Source organism: Protopterus annectens, chromosome 3.part1 (assembly GCF_019279795.1).
Source record: "Protopterus annectens isolate FY-2018-M chromosome 3.part1, PAN1.0, whole genome shotgun sequence".
In the NCBI taxonomy this organism is placed as follows: domain Eukaryota; kingdom Metazoa; phylum Chordata; order Ceratodontiformes; family Protopteridae; genus Protopterus; species Protopterus annectens.
This window is the reverse complement of record NC_056732.1, coordinates 1,720,561,702-1,720,580,688: the sequence shown is the minus strand read 5'-3', so window position 1 is coordinate 1,720,580,688 and position 18,987 is coordinate 1,720,561,702. Positions and strand designations below refer to the sequence as shown.

Below are 18,987 nucleotides of genomic sequence, written 5' to 3'. Positions count from 1 at the left end.
CCGTATTCATTAAGGATATCCACACCTCCAGGCTAGTTGCTCAGCATAATACATCCAAGGTTATCCAAGTGAAACTAACTCTGGGCAAAACTGCAATCCAAATTGTAGCTTGCTACAAATCCCCCACCATGCCCCCAGATTCCCACTCCTCTTTTCTTGATGCACTGGAAAATATTAGGGTTCAACCAAACACCCTAATAATGGGCGACTTCAACTACCCCACCATTAACTGGGAAAACTACTTGTGCACCAACTCCTTAGCTCAATGCTTTCTGGAATTCATAAACTCCAATGCCCTAGATCAACCTATCCACACCTCCACCAGGGGCAACAATATCCTAGACCTAGTCATTACCAACATGAGTGACCGGTGTTCCACACCTGAAGTCAACTCCTCATTGGTCCGATCCGACCATAAGCTAATCACCCTTAATATCCACATCCTACACCCCATTATGGAAACCACAGTAAAATATTTCTCCAAAGCCAACTTCATGCTCCTTAAGACAGAAGTGATGAACTTCATGATACCCATGCAGATGGATAATACAGTTACAACTGATGAATCCTACACAAATGCACTCTATAAGCACTTACACGAGTGCATGGATCGTGCTATCCCAAACAGAACCAAGACGCTATCCTCCAAAAAAGGAAGCCAAGCTGGTGGTCCCCTGCCATAAACAAACTGTACAACAGAAGGAAGAAACTGTTGCAAAAGAGAGTAAAATCCCATGAGTGGAGGAGCTCCCTGGTCAGCCTCAGTAAGAAGCTGAGATCCCTTATAAGATCCTCCAGAGCTAGCTGCGAAAACAAAATTGCCACTAGTTCCAAGGACAACCACAAAGCATTCTATAGCTATGTCAATAATCTCGATGGCAACACCCAGATCTGCTCTGAGTTACAGCACAAAGCACGAAAATTTCAGAACCAACAGATATTGCCAACATCCTGGCAGATAAGTTCAGTGCTAATTTTACCCCCCCTCTCACCCCCTAAAGGGCCCATATATATACAGGAAGAATGCAGAGTCCCTGTAATCACAACTACGCAGGTAAAAGCTGCACTCTCTAAAGCCAAAAACACAGCATCCATGGGACCAGACAACATCCCAGGCTGCGTTTTACACAAACTTCAGAATGAACTGGCTCTCCACTTAAGCACCATGTTCAATAATAGCCTTGCATCAGGCTTTGTGCCCACTGAATGGTGCACAGCAACAGTTATCCCACTCCACAAAGGGGGAGCCACCACTGATCCCGGGAACTATCGCCCTATTAGCCTGACGAGCCTGGTCTGCAAGGCCATGGAACGTATCATCATGGAACTCATAAACAAAGACATTGGTAACCTCCAAACTCTGGATCCCACCCAGTTTGAGTTTGTGAAAGGCAGATCATGCCTCCTGAACCTGATCGACTTCTCAGAGGCAGTCACCAAAGCCGTAGATGAGGGTAAGGTGGTTCACACAGCCTATCCTGACCTCGCCAAGGCTTTCAACACCATCCCCCATTCTGAAATTATAGCTAAACTCACTAAAGTAGGTATAAATCCTTACATCACAAGATGGGTTGCCAACTGGCTCTCTGACAGAACCCACACTGTAAAAGTTGCAGACTCCAAATCTGACCTCAAAGCAGTGACAAGTGGAGTACCACAGGGTTCCGTCCTGGGACCTCTCCTGTTTGGTATCTACTTCTCTGAAGTACAGGCTAACACAGAAGGCCTCTGGCTAATGAAGTTCGCAGATGACTGCAAACTAGGAGCCATAATCAAGTCCCCAAATGATGTGGACATCCTACAGAAGGGCCTCACTGAGACAGATGCCTGGTGTCAGAGCCATGGCCTCAAGCTCAATGCCAAAAAGTGCAGTGTCATCCCCTTTGGTAAAAACTCTGTACCCATGAACTACCACATAGGCAGCAATCTACTTAACACCAAATGCGTGATAAGAGACCTTGGGACCCAGGTGGACAGTAGTCTCTCCATTGATAGTCACATCGCCACAGTAGTCAGGAAGTCCTTCTATATGGCACACCTCATCATAAAAGGGTTCTCATCCAGGAAAAAAGAGGCTAATGAAGTTCGCAGATGACTGCAAACTAGGAGCCATAATCAAGTCCCCAAATGATGTGGACATCCTACAGAAAGGCCTCACTGAGACAGATGCCTGGTGTCAGAGCCATGGCCTCAAGCTCAATGCCACAAAGTGCAGTGTCATCCCCTTTGGTAAAAACTCTGTACCTGTGAACTACCACATAGGCAGCAATCTACTTAAAATCAAATGCGTGATAAGAGACCTTGGGACCCAGGTGGACAGTAGTTTCTCCTTTGATAGTCACATCGCCACAGTAGTCAGGAAGTCCTTCTATATGGCACACCTCATCATAAAAGGGTTCTCATCCAGGAAAAAAGAGGTCATTGTTCCCCTCTACTCGACATTCATTAGACCCATTATAGAATACAATGCCCCTTTTGGAATGTACCTCACAAGACATCTGCAGCAGCTGGAAAGGCCACAGAAGTACCTCACAAAGAGGATTACTGGCCTCAAACAAATGCCCTACACTGACTGCTTCAAAAAACTCCAGCTTTACTCCGTAGCATGTCGCCTACTCCGAGGTGATCTCTGCCTAACATATAAAGCTATGTCAAACCCAGAGCTGTTGGACATGCTACACCTAAAGAAATCCCAATCCCTCCGAGCTACACCCTCTAGGGACCTAAACCTTGTCACCACAATAAACAGGACATGCTGGAGGAATCGATTCCTGTCCCAGAGACTTCCCATACTCTGGAACAGGCTACACATATATGTCAAGCAAAGTTCTTCATTAGCACTCTTCAAGAAAAATCTTGATGAGTGGATGGGAAATAGGAAATACACCCTGGGGATCACTTCTGTGTCTCTGCTCGACAGTGGCACAGGAAAATAACTTTCTTGGGTGGCGTAAGCCAGGGAACCTTGTTGGACAGGCTTAAGTAGGCCCTTGGCCCGATAGCCTAGTACCTACCTATAAAGCTATGAACCTATAAAAACAGTTACATTGTTGACAGAGAGCCAAGTAAACCAAACCCTGAGTGTTTCAATTACAATAAAAAGGTGTCCTAATCCAGACACCATTCACAAAAACCTTGTCTAATTCAAAAAGATGTTTACAACAGGAGGTACGCCTTCTTCTACAGGAGACCGATGGTTCATTATAAAAAGGGGAATCCAAAATTTCTTTAAAACTTCGGCCTTTTTTATAGACCATTTTAATAGCACTAAGACTGGATGGTGCAGTGGTGCAGCGGTAGTGTTGTCACCTCACAGCAAGAGGTTCTCTGGTTCGATTCTTGGCTGGGGTGCCTTCTGTGTGGAGTCTGCATGTCCTCCCTGCATTTGTGTGGGTTTCCTCCGGGTGCTCCGGTTTCCTCCCACATTCAAAGACATGCATCTGGAGCATTTCTCCTTGGGCCTCTGCTGAATATTGGCTAAGTTCCAAGTCAGACTTTCCCGATAAACAAATGTTAAATAAATATATCTCCTTATATTCACTAAAACATGATAAGATTTGCTAATGTGTATTTAAAATCTGTCGAATAGACACACATTCTAGATTAAATTTAGTAATAAAAGATAAAGAATAATCTGGCACATTCAAAATAACACTTCCTTCATAAGCGACCTTTGGAGAAAATTCATCACTAACTCCACCACGCAAAGGTTTGTAAAAAGCAACATTCCTTTTTTGCTTAACTTCAGAAAATACACCATCCACCAAACTTTGGGGGTAACCTCTACTATAAAACATGTCAGATAAAGTCCTAGCTTCATCTAAGAATGACCCATTTTCAATAGTCATCCTTGCAAGACGAACAAATTGGGCCTTCACAACACCCCTTTTCTGATGCGGGGGGGGTGACAGCTATCAAAGTGTAGAAAGCTGTTAAAACATGTAGGCTTTCTGTATATATTACTGACAAATCGTTCATTAGTAATATCCTTAGAAATCTTCACATCTAAATAAGAAATACTTGTTCGATTGTATACATAAGTAAACTTAAGAAAACTAGTAGTCTGATTCAAGTAGTCAACAAATGATTGTAACTCTATGTCCATGCTCTTCCAAAAGACAATAATGTCATCCAGAAAGTGCATATAAAGTGCCCATGGGTGGGTTTCACCAAAATGCTGTGTCACATATTTCCTTTCCCATTGTAGCATAATTATATTCATGAATATGGGGACACAAGCTGCCCCCATAGCCACACTCTTCCCTTGAAAGAAATAGTGGCCATCAATATAAACAAAATTATTTTATAAAACCAATTCCATAAAACTAGTTAAAACGTTGGTCTCGTTGTTGGAGAATATCCCTAATTCTGTTAAAAAGTCATGAAACCATTCAAGTCCTATATCATGCGGTATTACATTAAATAGGTTAACAACATCCACAGTACAAACAATGTATTCAGAATCATAGTCCACTTGCAACATTTTTCCTAGAAAGTTCCATGAGTCTTTGCATATGTGTGAAAAACTGTCCAATACACTTTAAAGTTTCAAATCAATATACTTAGCCAAAGGGTGGGTTTTAGATCTTGAAGCATTAACAATTGGCCTCAATGATAGGTTAGCCAGGTCTTTGTGACTCTTTGGTAAACCAAAGACGGAGGGAATAACAGGAAATTTCATCTTCACAAATGACCACATAACCACATCGATCTCACCCTGATCCAACATATCCTGTAATGTCCAATCAATTCTAGCATAAGCTATATTGACTCTATTTAATGACACCTCCTCATAAAAATCATCATCACACAGGAACAAAAACATCCTATTTAGGTAGTCATCTAAACCCATAATAACAACCCCCACCCTTATCAGCTTTCATGATCTGCACGGTTTTGTTTGCACATAGTTGCCTTAATAAATTGACTTCACATTTAGAAAGATTTTCAATCAAAGGGGACCTCTTACTATGCATTAAAGATCTGAAATCAAAGTCACACAACTTTTCAAACAAAAGCAAAGGGAGAGGGAGTGGCGGGTTAAATGTACTACTCCTTTTAAATCCTTCAATAGTTGTAGACACAGCTCTATCTTGTAATAATACCCTAAGATTTATTTTACGCAAAAATAATTTCAAATCAGTTATCAATTTATCAATTTTAAAATAGTTTGTAGGAATAAAATTGAACCCTTTACACAATAAACCAGCCATTTCCATACCAAACTCATGTTCAGTATAGTTGTAAATGAAAAAGTCACCTTTTTTGTTTTCCACAATGTTAACCATCGCAGTCTCGTCATTGGTATGTCCGTTAAAGTCTTCGATGTCCAAAACAGGTAAATCACATCCAACAGGATCACCTATATTGTTCAATGAGCATATAGTTGGTTCGTTCTCCTCCAGTTCCAGCATTTCTGCCCCCCATTCATATTCCCATCACCTCTCCTGACATTCTGTTGATTGTGCTTTTTCCTGATTCTCTCTGAATACCTGGGGATGTTTGGGCCTAAAGGGGCAGGGCCAGCAACATCATCGCTGTCATCATCACAGCCCGGGCTAACTGCTGTTTCATTGGCTGACACCATAGCAAGCAATGGTTTAGGGTAGGCTATACCCTTCAGATAGTTGCAACAGTCTCTTTCAAACTTCCATTCCTTCCTTAACTTGATGTTAGTAATTATATCGTCAACAGCAGAAAAAAATGTTAAAAAAAGCCCCTTTGTGTTGTTCATAAAGTAGGTCAGCTTGTATGAGTTTTTCCAGGTCAACAGCTTCCTGGATTAAAAATCAATGCTTTTTGATTGTATTTTATCAAGGTCTCGAGTAGCTCACAACACTGTCAGTCAAACAACTCCACTAGTTCCATATGCAAGGAAGAATTCACTACTAAGCCACTGGGGTATTTCCAATACTGCAAACCCTTGGGAATTCTCTTTGCTTTGATGCTTTTCAAAAAGTATACATTTTCAACCTGCAACTTCTTTATCTTGATTAATTTATCCTGTGATGAATGAATCATTTCTTGAACAGTCAAATTGCTCCCAGAAACACCTTGATTAAAACTAATGTTCTGCTGTACCCATTCAGAAATTTTAACTGGTACAACAGGGGGACATGGTCTCAACACCTCAGGGGTAGACGTAAAGTCAGTAACTGATGCATTAGGTAGTGCCACATTTCCAATACCTTGTCCAGGAGGTATGACCACCTCATGAGAGCGACCAACGTGATCTGAATTAATCCTTGCTTTGAGTCCAGCAACTTGGTGGGTAAGCTGCTGCACTAACTGTGTGAGTAAGCCAACCTGGCTAGTAAGGGCTTCCACCCAGTCAGGACTCTGTGATGCAGCCCCAGCTCCAGAACCACAAACTTGGGTAGATATCTTCCACAAACCAAGAACCACAATCAAAAAAATGAGTGGACCCGGACCACAGAGATCAACCAAATGAGTTTAATGCCACCAAATCCAACAAACAAGGTTTTACAAACAAGGTTTAAGCGCTTTCATCAGAGTGTATAATAGACTTCCTCAGAAACATTTGAACTCAACTAAGTGTAGTGTTTAAATACCCCACCTTCATGTCACGATACCCCTAATTCTTTAATTGATAAGCAGTCGTTAAAGTCATATATATATATATATATATATATATATATATATATATATTTATTTATTTATTTATATATATATATATATATATATATATATATTTATTTATATATATATATATATATATATATATATATATATACACACACACACACACACACACACACAAATGTAACACTTAAGAACAAAATATACTGCACTAAAACATAAATACTTCATTGCATAAAATATTTTCTTTAAAAAATTTCTTTAAATGGTGTCTGGATTAGGACACCTTTTCATTGTAATTGTAACACTCAGGGTTTGGTTTAAAACAACATTGCAGGACAGTCTCAAATAAATACAGAAAACATCTAAACTAATCTTTACTATATTCTTATCTATATCTAAAATATGCTATGCCCTAAATAACTTATTTACAGAGCAACACTCAAGCAGAAGTGCTGAAGATGGATGTTTCTAGGTCCAAGATAAGATACAAAATGTCAAGTCTCTCTTTGAGTGAGTTCTTAATCAATATCACATATTACTGCTGGGTTAGCTTGGATGACATCACTTTTTGTTACCTGACTTTAGTTCCCAAACTAAACCAGAAACTAACATCTGTGTTAAAAATACATATCTCTCAGATGTGCAGCTGCTAGGAAGTCATAAAGTAATACAACAGTTTACATTTTAAACCTAGTAATTACTTTTCTCTAAGACAATAGACAGAAATGCGTAGCTCTAGACATCCTGTCTGCTTGTTACATTAACTAACATTTATAGCACATCATAAAGCACTTAATTTCAGCTTATTTTCTTGAAGATTTGTAAGTTAATTGTCTATGTTCCAGCAGGGTATGGTGTGGTTACATTCTTGAAGCTCAGTACATAACACACAGTTCTTTATTAATCATATCAATATTCACAAATGACAGAATTATTTACAAAATTCCAGATAGCTGGGCTGGCAGTGTCACTTGAATTATCAGAAGTTAATAGGATGTATTACTGTGATAAAGCTGAAAGACACAACAACTGTGATAAATTAATAACAGATAAACTCTTACCACAAAACTATAGGACAATAAGACAAAGGAATGCAAGAAATAAAATGCATAATGGAAGTCAAATAAGGAAAACTATAAAGCAATTAAGACAAGAAGTATCACTGTTAGAAGAGTATAGAAGGGGGAACAGATCAACAAAAATACATAGAAAGATAGATGTGATAAAAGCACTCTGCACTGTCAGAACAGACCAGGATCTATTGTACACTATTTCAAGTAATCAACTAAAGATATCACCACAGGCAGAAAAACTTAGAAGTCATGCAGATAAATATAAAGGAAAAGTACAAAATAAGCAATTCATTGCTGACCCCCCCCCCCCAAAAAAAAAAAAAATATAGAGAGAGAACTGGGAAACAAAGCGAAAGGAATAGAAACACCAAGAAATAATGAAGAAATAGATTTAGGAGAAAAATCTATGAATATTCTGTGGAACATAATAAAGATGTTGAATGGATAGAAGAAGTTAAAGAAACAGTAAAAAAGACACAAAATGGGATGAAGTAATAGTCAGGGAAACCGAAACAAAATTAAGAAAAGCTGCTAATTGGAAAACCCCAAGCCTAGATGCAGTACTTAACTTTTGGCTAATAGTATTAACATCTTGCCATGAAGATTTGGCTCTGAGTAAGAAATACATATATGTGCACCCTGAACAGACGCCAACCTGGTTAAAACAGGAAAAATGATACTCCTCCTAAAAACTATAGACCAGTAACTTGTCTACTGACAATGTATAAACTATACACAGGAATTGATGCTGACAGAGTTTATAGTAATTTAGAAGAAAACTCAATTATGGCAATAGAACAAAAGGGTAACAAAAAAGTAATATGGAACAAAGGATCATTTATTGTTAAATAAAGTCATAATGGAGAATTATAAAAAGGGAAATAATCTAAGTATGGTATGGATAGATTACAAAAAAGCATTTGACGGCATCCCACATTCATGGATAAAGGAGTGCTTACAGATATATAAAATACATCCTACATTGATTAGTTGCATTACAGTGACCATGAAACAGTAACAAACCACTTTGCAGCTAAGCCATGATAAAAGACAAATTATTATCCCGGGGATAAAAATTCAAAGACGGATATTCCAGGGTGACTCTTTGTCACCACTGCTCTTTAGTCTTTCCCTTAACTCATTAAGTTGTCTATATAATAGCTTAGGTCATGGTTACAATTTGGCTCCCAGAAAACAACAAAGTGTAAAGACTTCTCATCTTCTGTTTGTGGATGTTTTAAAACTGTATAGTTCATCAGATGAGGAGTTGAAAGCACAACTGGAAGTGGTTAAAACTTTTCTCAGATGATATAAGAATGTCATTTGGTCTTGATAGATGTGCAAAAGTAACATTTAAAGCAGGAAAGCTACAGTACAAAGAAAATATTAGTCTGGGACAGTAATATGATATAAAGGAACTTGATCAGGAGGAAGTGTATAAATATTTGGTAATTAATGAAGGATTGACAATAAAACATGAACAAATGTGAACAAAACTTAGTAAGGAATATCTTAGAAGGCTAAAATTAGTACTGAAAACAGCCCTAACATCTAGGAACAAAGTCTAAGCTATAAACCATTCTGCCCTTCCTGTTCTAACTTAGAGTTTTGGGGTGAATGACTGACCCCAAAAGGTATTGGATCGGCTGGACAGGAAAAGACGAAAAGTGTTCCATGCTTATCAAATAATATATGAAAAATATATATATATAAAAAAAATCAGTGTTTAACAAGATTATATATTCATCATTTTAAAGGAGATATGCGGTCTCCACAAAATTAATTACATGTATAAATCTGCAATTGTAGGACTGCATACATATCTTCTGACCTCATCAGATCTGAACATAGTGAAAGTTGTGAAACATGAAGAAAACAAGTCTAAGATGACCTCCTTGCTTAATTTAGCAGAAGTATAGTGGTGTCAAGTGGGAATGGAAACAAAACCAGAAGTAGATAAAAATCAGGCAGCAACTTGAATAAAAGAAAGAATATAAGGTGAAGGATCAGATGGGAAGGCAAGAAATGTGGAACATGCATAAATATAGTTGCAAGTACAAAAAAATTTAGGAACAACCTCAAGCTGATACGGATCTGATGTAGAAATGGTTAAGGAGAGGTAAATTTAATCCAAAAGATGAAAGGTTAATATTGGTGGCGCAGGATAGCAGACTACATGCAGATTGGTTTACAAAGTCCATTGAGCATGTGGGAGAACAGACAAATGCAGGTTCTGTAAAACAGAACTGGAAACAGTCACATATCTTGTTGCTGGGTGTGATACACTAATGTTAGAGGGTCTGTATACTGAAAAGCATAATAATGTGGGAAGACTGTTGCACTGGGGATTGTGTAAACATTACAAAACTGAAGTAGCTGAGAAGCATGAGTAGCATGAGCCACAAAGCATTACAGAGAATGATGAAGCTTATATCACATGGGCTCACCCATTACCAACAGTTCAAAAAACAGATGTGAGAAAATAAGATATAGTTTCCATGAAAAGAAGACAAACGTAGCACTGATGACTGAAGTTGCTACATCCAGTGATTACAGTATCTTACATACAGAGAGACACAAGGTCATTAAATACCAGGATTTGCAGGCAGAAATGAGGGCAATTTGGAAAAAGGATTCACAGACAGTTCCAATAATAGTAGAAGCAATGGGTCTTATAAAAAGAATTTACAGTCCTATTTAGATATGCTACCAATACATGTAACTCCATATGAATTGTAGAAGGAGTCAGTTCTGGGCAAGTTGTGGGTGCTACAAAGAGCACTTTTGGCCAACATCAAAGGCTGAAACAATATTAATTTCATAAACTTTAATCATGCTTTGACTTAGGAATGGGGTCCATTCCTCTCATGGTATTGCAAACCAAAGAGGTTTGGAGAAATTAAAAGGAAGAAACCAGTTTGTAATCTAGTGAACATGTAGATTTACATTAAGATTCTCTAATTTTTTAATAATTCCAGTGTGGGGAAGAGTATCAAAAACCTTGGCCAGGTTAAGATAAGCAGTGTGCGCAGACTGACTACTGTCCACTGTCCTGCATCCTTTTCAAAGAAGGTTACTAGTTTCAAGAAGCAAGAACTGTCCTTCACAAAACTGTGTAGGGTCTAGTTCATTTAAGTTGCTTATGTCTTCATAAATGTGTTCTATGATATATTCCATGGCTTTGCATATAAGACTGGTGAGGTTGATGGGCCTATAATTACTTGGGTTTGTAGACATGCCACCCTTGGGTAGAGGAGTCACAGTGGCTGGTCTCAAGGCATCAGACACATAACCTATGGATGGCTAAGATTGGACAATTTAAGTAAAGGCCTGGACAGTGTGCACTTGTCACTGATGGAAATGTAAATGTTGTCTGGCCTCATGAAGGCATTATTTTTTTTTGCCTTTGACAAGGATTCAGTAACTTATTCCAGGGTGATTCATAGGTTCATAGGACCTACAGCCTTTACAATCCTAGCCATGTTAATCCCAAGTATCCCCATTTGATTTATTTAGGTAGCTTGCAGGACAAATTTAAGAACAGAACAGGTCTGTGATCAACACCAGCTACTCCTGTCCATGAAGGACATGAGTGCCACCCCAGGAGCACATTTGTGGTCTCACATCTAATTATCTAGGTTGTATCTGAATAGGGTCAGTGAGGAGATCTGTTTTTCATGAATAGGAAGTCTATTCCAGAGAGGTGGTTGTCTCTGGGAGACATATCTTTGTCTCCAGGATGTCCTGTTAATGTCACAAGCTAGGCTGAGATCCTAGAGTGAGTGACTCTTGTGCCATTTGGCTTGCAGATGTGCAGCATTTCCATTAGGCCAGAGTCGGAGATTGCCCTATAGGCCAGGCACAAGTCACCTCTCAGCACCCTATATAAGATACAGAGTCAAGTGACAAGGCTTTCAGCCTGTCCACATAGGTCATGGTTTGGTGCCCATGTGAGAAACCTCTGAGGTCTCTGCAGCTGCTGTAGGTGTCTGGTGAGGTACATGCAAAAGGGTGAATTATACTCTAGTAGTGGTCTGATGAGGGTCCAGTACAGTGGAGTTATAATAGCCCTTGACCTGGGTGCTATGCCGTTACTTATGAGGTGCACTGCATAGAAGGCTTTCCTTACCACTGTGGAAACTTGGTGGTCAAAGTTCAGATGGCTTTCAACCTGTGTTCCCAAGTCTGGCACCACTGGGTTGTAACTCAGGGTGGTGCTGTCAATACTGTAATTTGTAGGGAATTCCATTTTGCCAAAGAGAATAAACATGCATTATTTTGCATTTAGTTTTAGACCATGGCTTTGGCACCAATCATTTGCTTGTGCTAGCCCTTCTTGTAGTATGTTGCCATCATTGGGGGAGTCAATGATTGCTCCCATTTTTCAATCATCAGCAAACCTGGTGAGTTAGAGGCTGTCTACTTTGGCCTGGAATTCTGAGAAAGAAATGTCAAACAGTAAGGGGCCCAGCACAGACTCCTTACTGTCTGGCTTCAGGGGAAACTCAATTTTCAGAGAGTGTGGGGGCAACAGTGTGTGTAGGTGGGCTAAAGTTGGCACCAAATTTGTCTGCTGATATAGTAGCTATATCTTTGAGATCAGTGTGCGTGAAACTATTATGGATGAGCTCAGTGCATTTTAGGACATTATTGCTTAATTTTCTGAAGCAGCTGAAAAAAAGATATGTAGTTTCCTTTGGCATCTGTGACAACCTTAAGTTCAGCTTATTCGCCTTATTTTCTAATAGTGCTCCTAAGTTACTTGCTGGCATGATTCAGGGTGATCTTGAGGTAGAGGCATGGGAATTCCTTACAACTTTTTATTATTTTCCTTCTTTTGTTATACGATTTCTTTGTTCGAGATTTCCGACAGACAGAGTAGATGGGTACTGACATTCATATGTAGCTGTTTAGGTGCAGGTAAAATTCAAAGCTAAATGCAAAGCCCTCTTATCTGAGTCTGCTTGCAAGTCATCGTTGGGAATTTTGCATGTCTTCTACAAGATGAAGTAGGTTTATCCTGGAGAAGTCCCCAAAGGTCTTATCATTCATTGATGGGGCAGTACAACTAGGTCTGACAGGGAAATTGATCAATTTGTTGTCAGATTTAACCTGAGATGAGGAGATATGGGGTGAGATAAAGGCAGGGGTTAGGCTGGTAAAGATCAAGTCAGGAGTGATAGAGTCCCTAATGGGTAGTTTTACAATTTACTCCAGTGCATTGGTATTAACGGAGTCTAGGAAACATTCAGCATAACTGGTTTTGGAGGTGTAAGTGTGCCTATCAAAGCTTGGGTAACTGAAGTCCCCTGTTAAGGAGATATTACATTTGATACTTAATGCCACAATGGTGTTAAAGGAATGTCCATGATCTTTGTGGGACAGTGATGGGGATTTGTAGCTAGCAATGAAGTAACAACTGAAGTTGTTAAGGGTGATTTGGATCACCAGGACCTTCAGTTTAGAGTCATGAGTAATTTCATGTGATGTAATCATATTTCTAACAAATACAGATACTCCCCCACAGTTATTGAAGTGTCTGAAGGCATGAGAGACAGTAAACTCTGGTACAGGGGTCTACGTCTGTGCATCTAAGAAACAATACATTACAGCAAATGGCTACTAATTAAACCTTAAACAGCAAAAGTGTGGCCATTCGATTAATTATTTTTCACTGTTAAGCATGTTCAGAACGAACTTTTGCTCATTAATATTTGATTAGTAGCTGTTCACTATAATGTTTTTTCAATGTACGAACATAGACCCCTGGTCCAGAGGGAGTGCTGCCATTGCATTGAAACTGTGTCTCAGTAACTACACAAATATGAATGTGCTGAAGTTGCAGAAGTTTTGACATATTTCTATTTAGACTCCTACCATTGAGTAGTGCCATTATGTTGTCTGAGTTTGAGTTGGAGTTTGTTATTTCAGAAGGTCTTGTAAGGGAGTCCGCCTACAAAAAGGCGTTATGGTGGCAGCAAATGAAGACACATACCCACCTTCATTTTTATAATGCGCCTTATTTTTATTACTTTGGTGAGGCCAGGAAACAGATTACTCCTAATTCAAACTGCCAACACATTTCTTTGATTTCCAGTATGTCATTTAATAAAATGAAGGCAGCAAAACTGTGAGATTTTAAAAGTAATTGGTTTGTTTTAGAACATGAGATTTGGGTGTATGTCTTTTTTAACAATTTTTTAATAAGAATGGTTATTCTGAAATAGTTTTTTGCTTATACAGGGGTGAAGGTTCTAAACTATTTTTCCAGCCTGGTGATTCCTTATTTGGAGTGTCTTTTTCTTGTGAGGCCAACAAGATAAGCATATGTATAGAACATAAAACAGAATGGGAGGGCAACATAAGAGGAGAAGGGAGATGAGGGTGATGATATCATTGTGGTTAACTTAAGACCTATAAGAAGAAAAAGATTAAGACACAAAGGAGGAGGTAAAGTAGCCAGGACAAACACCACCATAAACATCAAAAGTGAGAAATTGGATTGTTAAAGAAGACAAGTAATAAAGAATATGGTCTGGCAGTTAGACAAGCTATTAAGACTATGAGTCATTAACAAGCAGCTTCCTATTGTGCAGGGTTCAATCCTCCTTAGTCTCCATTTGCTATTCTGTGACTCTCTGTGAGTCACTTAACAAGGAAGTGACCTGGGGAAATTGAAATACTCTTCTCATTCGGCTTCTGGACCATATGCCTAGTAATACTCTCTTTGGAAATCTTCTAAATGATATGAAATAAAGGGCTGTGGGAAAAAAAAGATAATATCACAAGCATTATGATGCAATATTAACACTTCTGAAACCCTAAAAAGTGATACCTAAGATGAAGAGAAGGACTCTGCAGCTTAAAAATCTGCTGGTGCCTACTGAAGCAGTCTGCATTCCTTCACTGAGGTTAGATGTGGAAACATTTAATTTTTTTAGAGAACATGTTACAGGCATGATGAGATTTTGCTAACCCTGACATGTCCTTTCGCTTTCTTGTTTTACAACAATAATATTTGGAAGTTTTCATCCATCTTAGGAATAGCCCTTTGGCATGTGCAGTCACAGCTCAGCACAGCTCTCTCTGTAATGCCAGTAGTTGATTATCAAGGTGAAGTGTTGTACTCCATTATTCAGGACCCATATTTGTCTTATAATGAGCTACACTGGTGATTAAAATGTTTAGAACAATTGAGCTGTTTTTAAAATATTGTCACTACAAATAAGTTCATTGTACTACTAATTGTTGTGACTTCTTGTTCATTTCTCAACATACACTTCATAGTATGGTTATAAATAATGTGTCCTAATAGTTGCATGTGCAAAATGTACAATAATTCAAAGGAAAATGAAAACAAAGTGAGTGTGTTGGCTTTATAATAAACTCTAGTTGAGAACAAAATGCCTGAAACAGAAGTAGCTTGTTAAAAACATAACTTCCTTATTACAAATTGTGTTACTTTGTATCACTCATCAAATATGTGGGCAGTTTATCATAACATGGTGTGGGCTTCTGACCAATGCAAATTCAGACAAGCCAGCAAAACAATCCAGACAGTTCTTTTTTTCAAGAAAAAAATAGCGTCTCAGATAATAGCATCCCTATGTTAATGACGCCAAAATATTTTGGACAAGTGTTGACCAGCTCATTCATCCTGGCCATAACTTAAGACCCTCTCATTTCCTCATCTCAGTGATACTGAGTTTGCAGACCTAGTTGTACATAAGTTTTATGACTCAGTAAAAGGAGTCACATCAGGCCAATGTCTACTAGCTTCTGTAATCTTCTGAACTAAGATTACCCTTTGCTATAAATTCAAGTTCTGTAAGAACAGTATATAAAGACCGACTCTAACTTAAACCAAATTCTTCACTTTTTGCTATAAATTATTGACAAATTGCAGTTAATTCTATTGTTTGTCCAGTTTCTATTCTTATCAGCTAGTCTGCAAAAGAAGGTCATACCCTCCTTGTTTGGAATTATAACATTCATTATAGTCAATTTCATAAAGATGACCCTTTTGTTGATTTGAAGAACTACTGTCCCCGTACCACTTGTATCTGTATTTTCTAAAATCCTAGAAAAATACATACCCAACTTTCAAACATTTTGCCACCCCATACTTCAGCCTGGCTTTAGCCCAAAGCATGATACAAACACTGCTCTCCTACAAGTTACAGCATCCTACAGATGCTCTCCGTAGTCATCTCATTTGTGTCTACTTTGTAGGCGCACTATTCTTTGGCACTCTAGGCTGAAGCAAGTCCAAGACAGGCATGGTTTCACTTCCAGTTCTAAGACGTGGCCCACTAGCTATCTGGCATATAATGGATGGGATAAGGCTATCTTTTAATTCCCCAAGTTCCACTTAGGAATTGCACAGGCTTCTCTACTACAGCCGTTTTGCATTCATAATATTTGTGGATGGTATGCTTAACCATTGTGAATATTCATTGCTTGTTCAATATTCAGATTGTTCTGTTACTGTATTAGCTGTCCTTACTAATAATTCAGTTAATTCAGAGTAGCACTACAACCGTGATATAATTCAATAAGATTACATGGCACTTATTGAAAAAAGTAGGTGAATTTCTCCTGTGCCCTAGCTAAATTTTCCCTCATAAGTATGAATACCACATTGGGTCTCCCCCTAAAAAGAGGCCAAAAACTGTGTGGGACTAACCCCCCTAAAACAATGTTAGTATTGTTCTTCTATAACAATGTCCAGTCTTTTGAACCTGAATCTTCTACTGCGGCTGATATTGATAATACCTGGATCAAGCCACCTTCCATCATCACATAACTTCCTTTGACATTTTAGCCACTGTGGAAATTAGTTTTGCTTCATTTCTTATCCTTATCCAAAGTTTTCTCTTTAGTGTTATATTATTTTGTGCACATCTCTTGAATGCATCATAAACTTATTTTATACGTCAAATTCACAGAATATGTACTTGATGTACATTAAACTATACCTTCATATGCAATCTTATTAATAGATTAATTTAGTCGACTACATAATAGAGGGATCTAGTAATTTCTTCAATCAGATGTGCAAGTTTAGATTTTTCTTTATATAGTATTTGCATGTCACATTGTAATTTATGTTTTACTTTCTTCATTCCTAATGCAGTTTTACTTAATTCTCATTCTTGCAACTTCTTTGGTGGAACTTTCTTCCACAGGACTCCAGTAAAAATGGTAATTCCTAGTTTGACATCCCTGATCAGCAAGTATAAATAAGAAAGAAAGAAAGAAAGAAAGAAAGAAAGAAAGAAAGAAAGAGAGAAAAAAACTCATGAATTGCTATGGTTGTGAACACAACAACGTATGCTTCTGATAGCTTCATTGATCAGCATATTCTGTGGGACACAGTGATGTCATGGATCAGTACAATGTCAATATGAAAATCATTTATGTAAATTAGAACATTAATCTACTCCTGAAGAAACCCTTAAGCATTGCCTTAAAGAAAGCTAATGAAATTGCTAAACATTTCTAAACTTGTATTACAGACTACTAAGATCTTTATTAGCTATTTCACTATGGCTCAAGCTAGAACAGTCATAGCCATCAATGGGTTCATTCATAATACCAGTGATAGTAACCAGCAGTGTACTTATCTTTCTCATCCTTAGTAATGCATCTTTTATCAATAATTACAGAATCAAAGCTCACCTAAAACATTGGGCAGTGCAATGGTGCAGCAGTTAGCATTGTCACCTCACAGCAAGGGGTTCTCTGGTTTGATTCTTGGCTGGGGTGCCTTCTGAGGAGAGTTTGCATGTCCTCCCTGTGTTTGTGTGGGTTTCCTCCTGGTGCTCTAGTTTTCTCCCACATTCCAAAGACATTTGTCTGGAGTGTTTCCCAAAGGGTCTATGCTGAAAATAAGCTCTGTCCCAGTCGGACTTTCCCAGTAAACAAATGTAAAATAAATATCCACCACAAATACTCTGAGAGATATTTAATAAATGTTTATATATACCATATAACTCCAGTAATAGTCTGTATGATATTAATTCATGGTCTGGTGATTACTTTACATAAACATATTTGACAGATGACAGCAGTAATCAAGTGATAATATCTTTAAATAATCAGATAGCCTAAATTCAGTAATACAATGCATCTTTCTCATTTCAGGTGCTGTTGATTGCTTTAAGTGCCAGGACAATCAGACGTCAAATGAAAGAAGAGATGAATGTTTGCCAAAACCTGTGGAATTTCTGTCATATGAAGATGGTTTAGGAGCAACTCTGGCGACATCAACAAGCACCTTGGCATTTATCCCTGTAGCAATATTAGTCACTTTTGTACATTACAGAGACACTCCTCTGGTCAAAGCCAACAACCGTGGCATCAGCTATGTTTTGCTCTTTGCTCTGACACTGTGCTTTCTCTGTTCTTTGATATTCATCGGTCACCCTACTGTAGTAACATGTTTCATCCGCCAACCTGCTTTTGGTGTTATTTTTGCCCTTTGTATAAGCTGTGTGCTTGCCAAGACTGTTATGGTGGTTGTAGCATTCAGTGCCACAAAGCCTAACAGTAACCTCAAGCATCTTGTAGGTTCTAAACTGCCAAGTTCCATAATCATTCTGTGTACCACGGGTCAGGTTATCATATGTGTCATGTGGTTAGCACTTTCACCACCATTCCCTGAAGCAGATCTGAAATCCTATACTGCAAAGATAATTATAAAATGTAACGAAGGCTCTAATATTGCATTCTGGTGCATGCTGGGATACATGGGCTTGCTGGCAACAGTCAGCTTCTCTGTTGCATTTCTTGCAAGGAAGCTTCCAGATAATTTTAATGAGGCTCAGCATATTACATTCAGTATGCTTGTATTTGTCAGTGTCTGGCTTTCTTTTATCCCAGCCTATCTCAGCACTCAAGGCAAGTATATGGTAGCTGTGGAGATATTTGGTATCCTATCTTCAAGTGCCGGACTTCTAATGTGTATATTTTTCCCCAAGTGTTACATAATTCTTTTAAGACCAAATCTAAACACTAGAGAATTCCTTATGGGGAAATAAACATTTAATAACAGGAAACACAAGCAAATGTTTGTACTTCTAATAATAATAAACACTGTATCCAATCTTCTGGTTCCTAGACATTGTAGGATGATTAGAATGTATTAGGGTTTTAAACAGTACATTAGCTAAAGAGTAATCCAGCTGACAGTATCTTGTTAAAATATACATATCCCAATGGTCTCAAGAGAATAATAATGCCCATTTTTTCCTATAAAAACAGGAAAATATGCACAGAATAATCAATTGTATACCAGCTATCCTCTGAG

General features: G+C 38.3%; 1 protein-coding gene across 1 annotated transcript in view; it reads left to right on the top strand.

Annotated features, from left to right (window-relative positions):
• Positions 1-18,718, top strand: part of LOC122797844 (extracellular calcium-sensing receptor-like) — a 177,562-nt gene extending 158,844 nt beyond the window's left edge. The window contains exon 7 of the mRNA XM_044066364.1: positions 17,823-18,718. Within this exon, the coding sequence (XP_043922299.1) occupies positions 17,823-18,718 (896 nt within the window). The remainder of the gene's footprint in view (positions 1-17,822) is intronic.
• Positions 18,719-18,987: the final 269 nt, after the last annotated feature.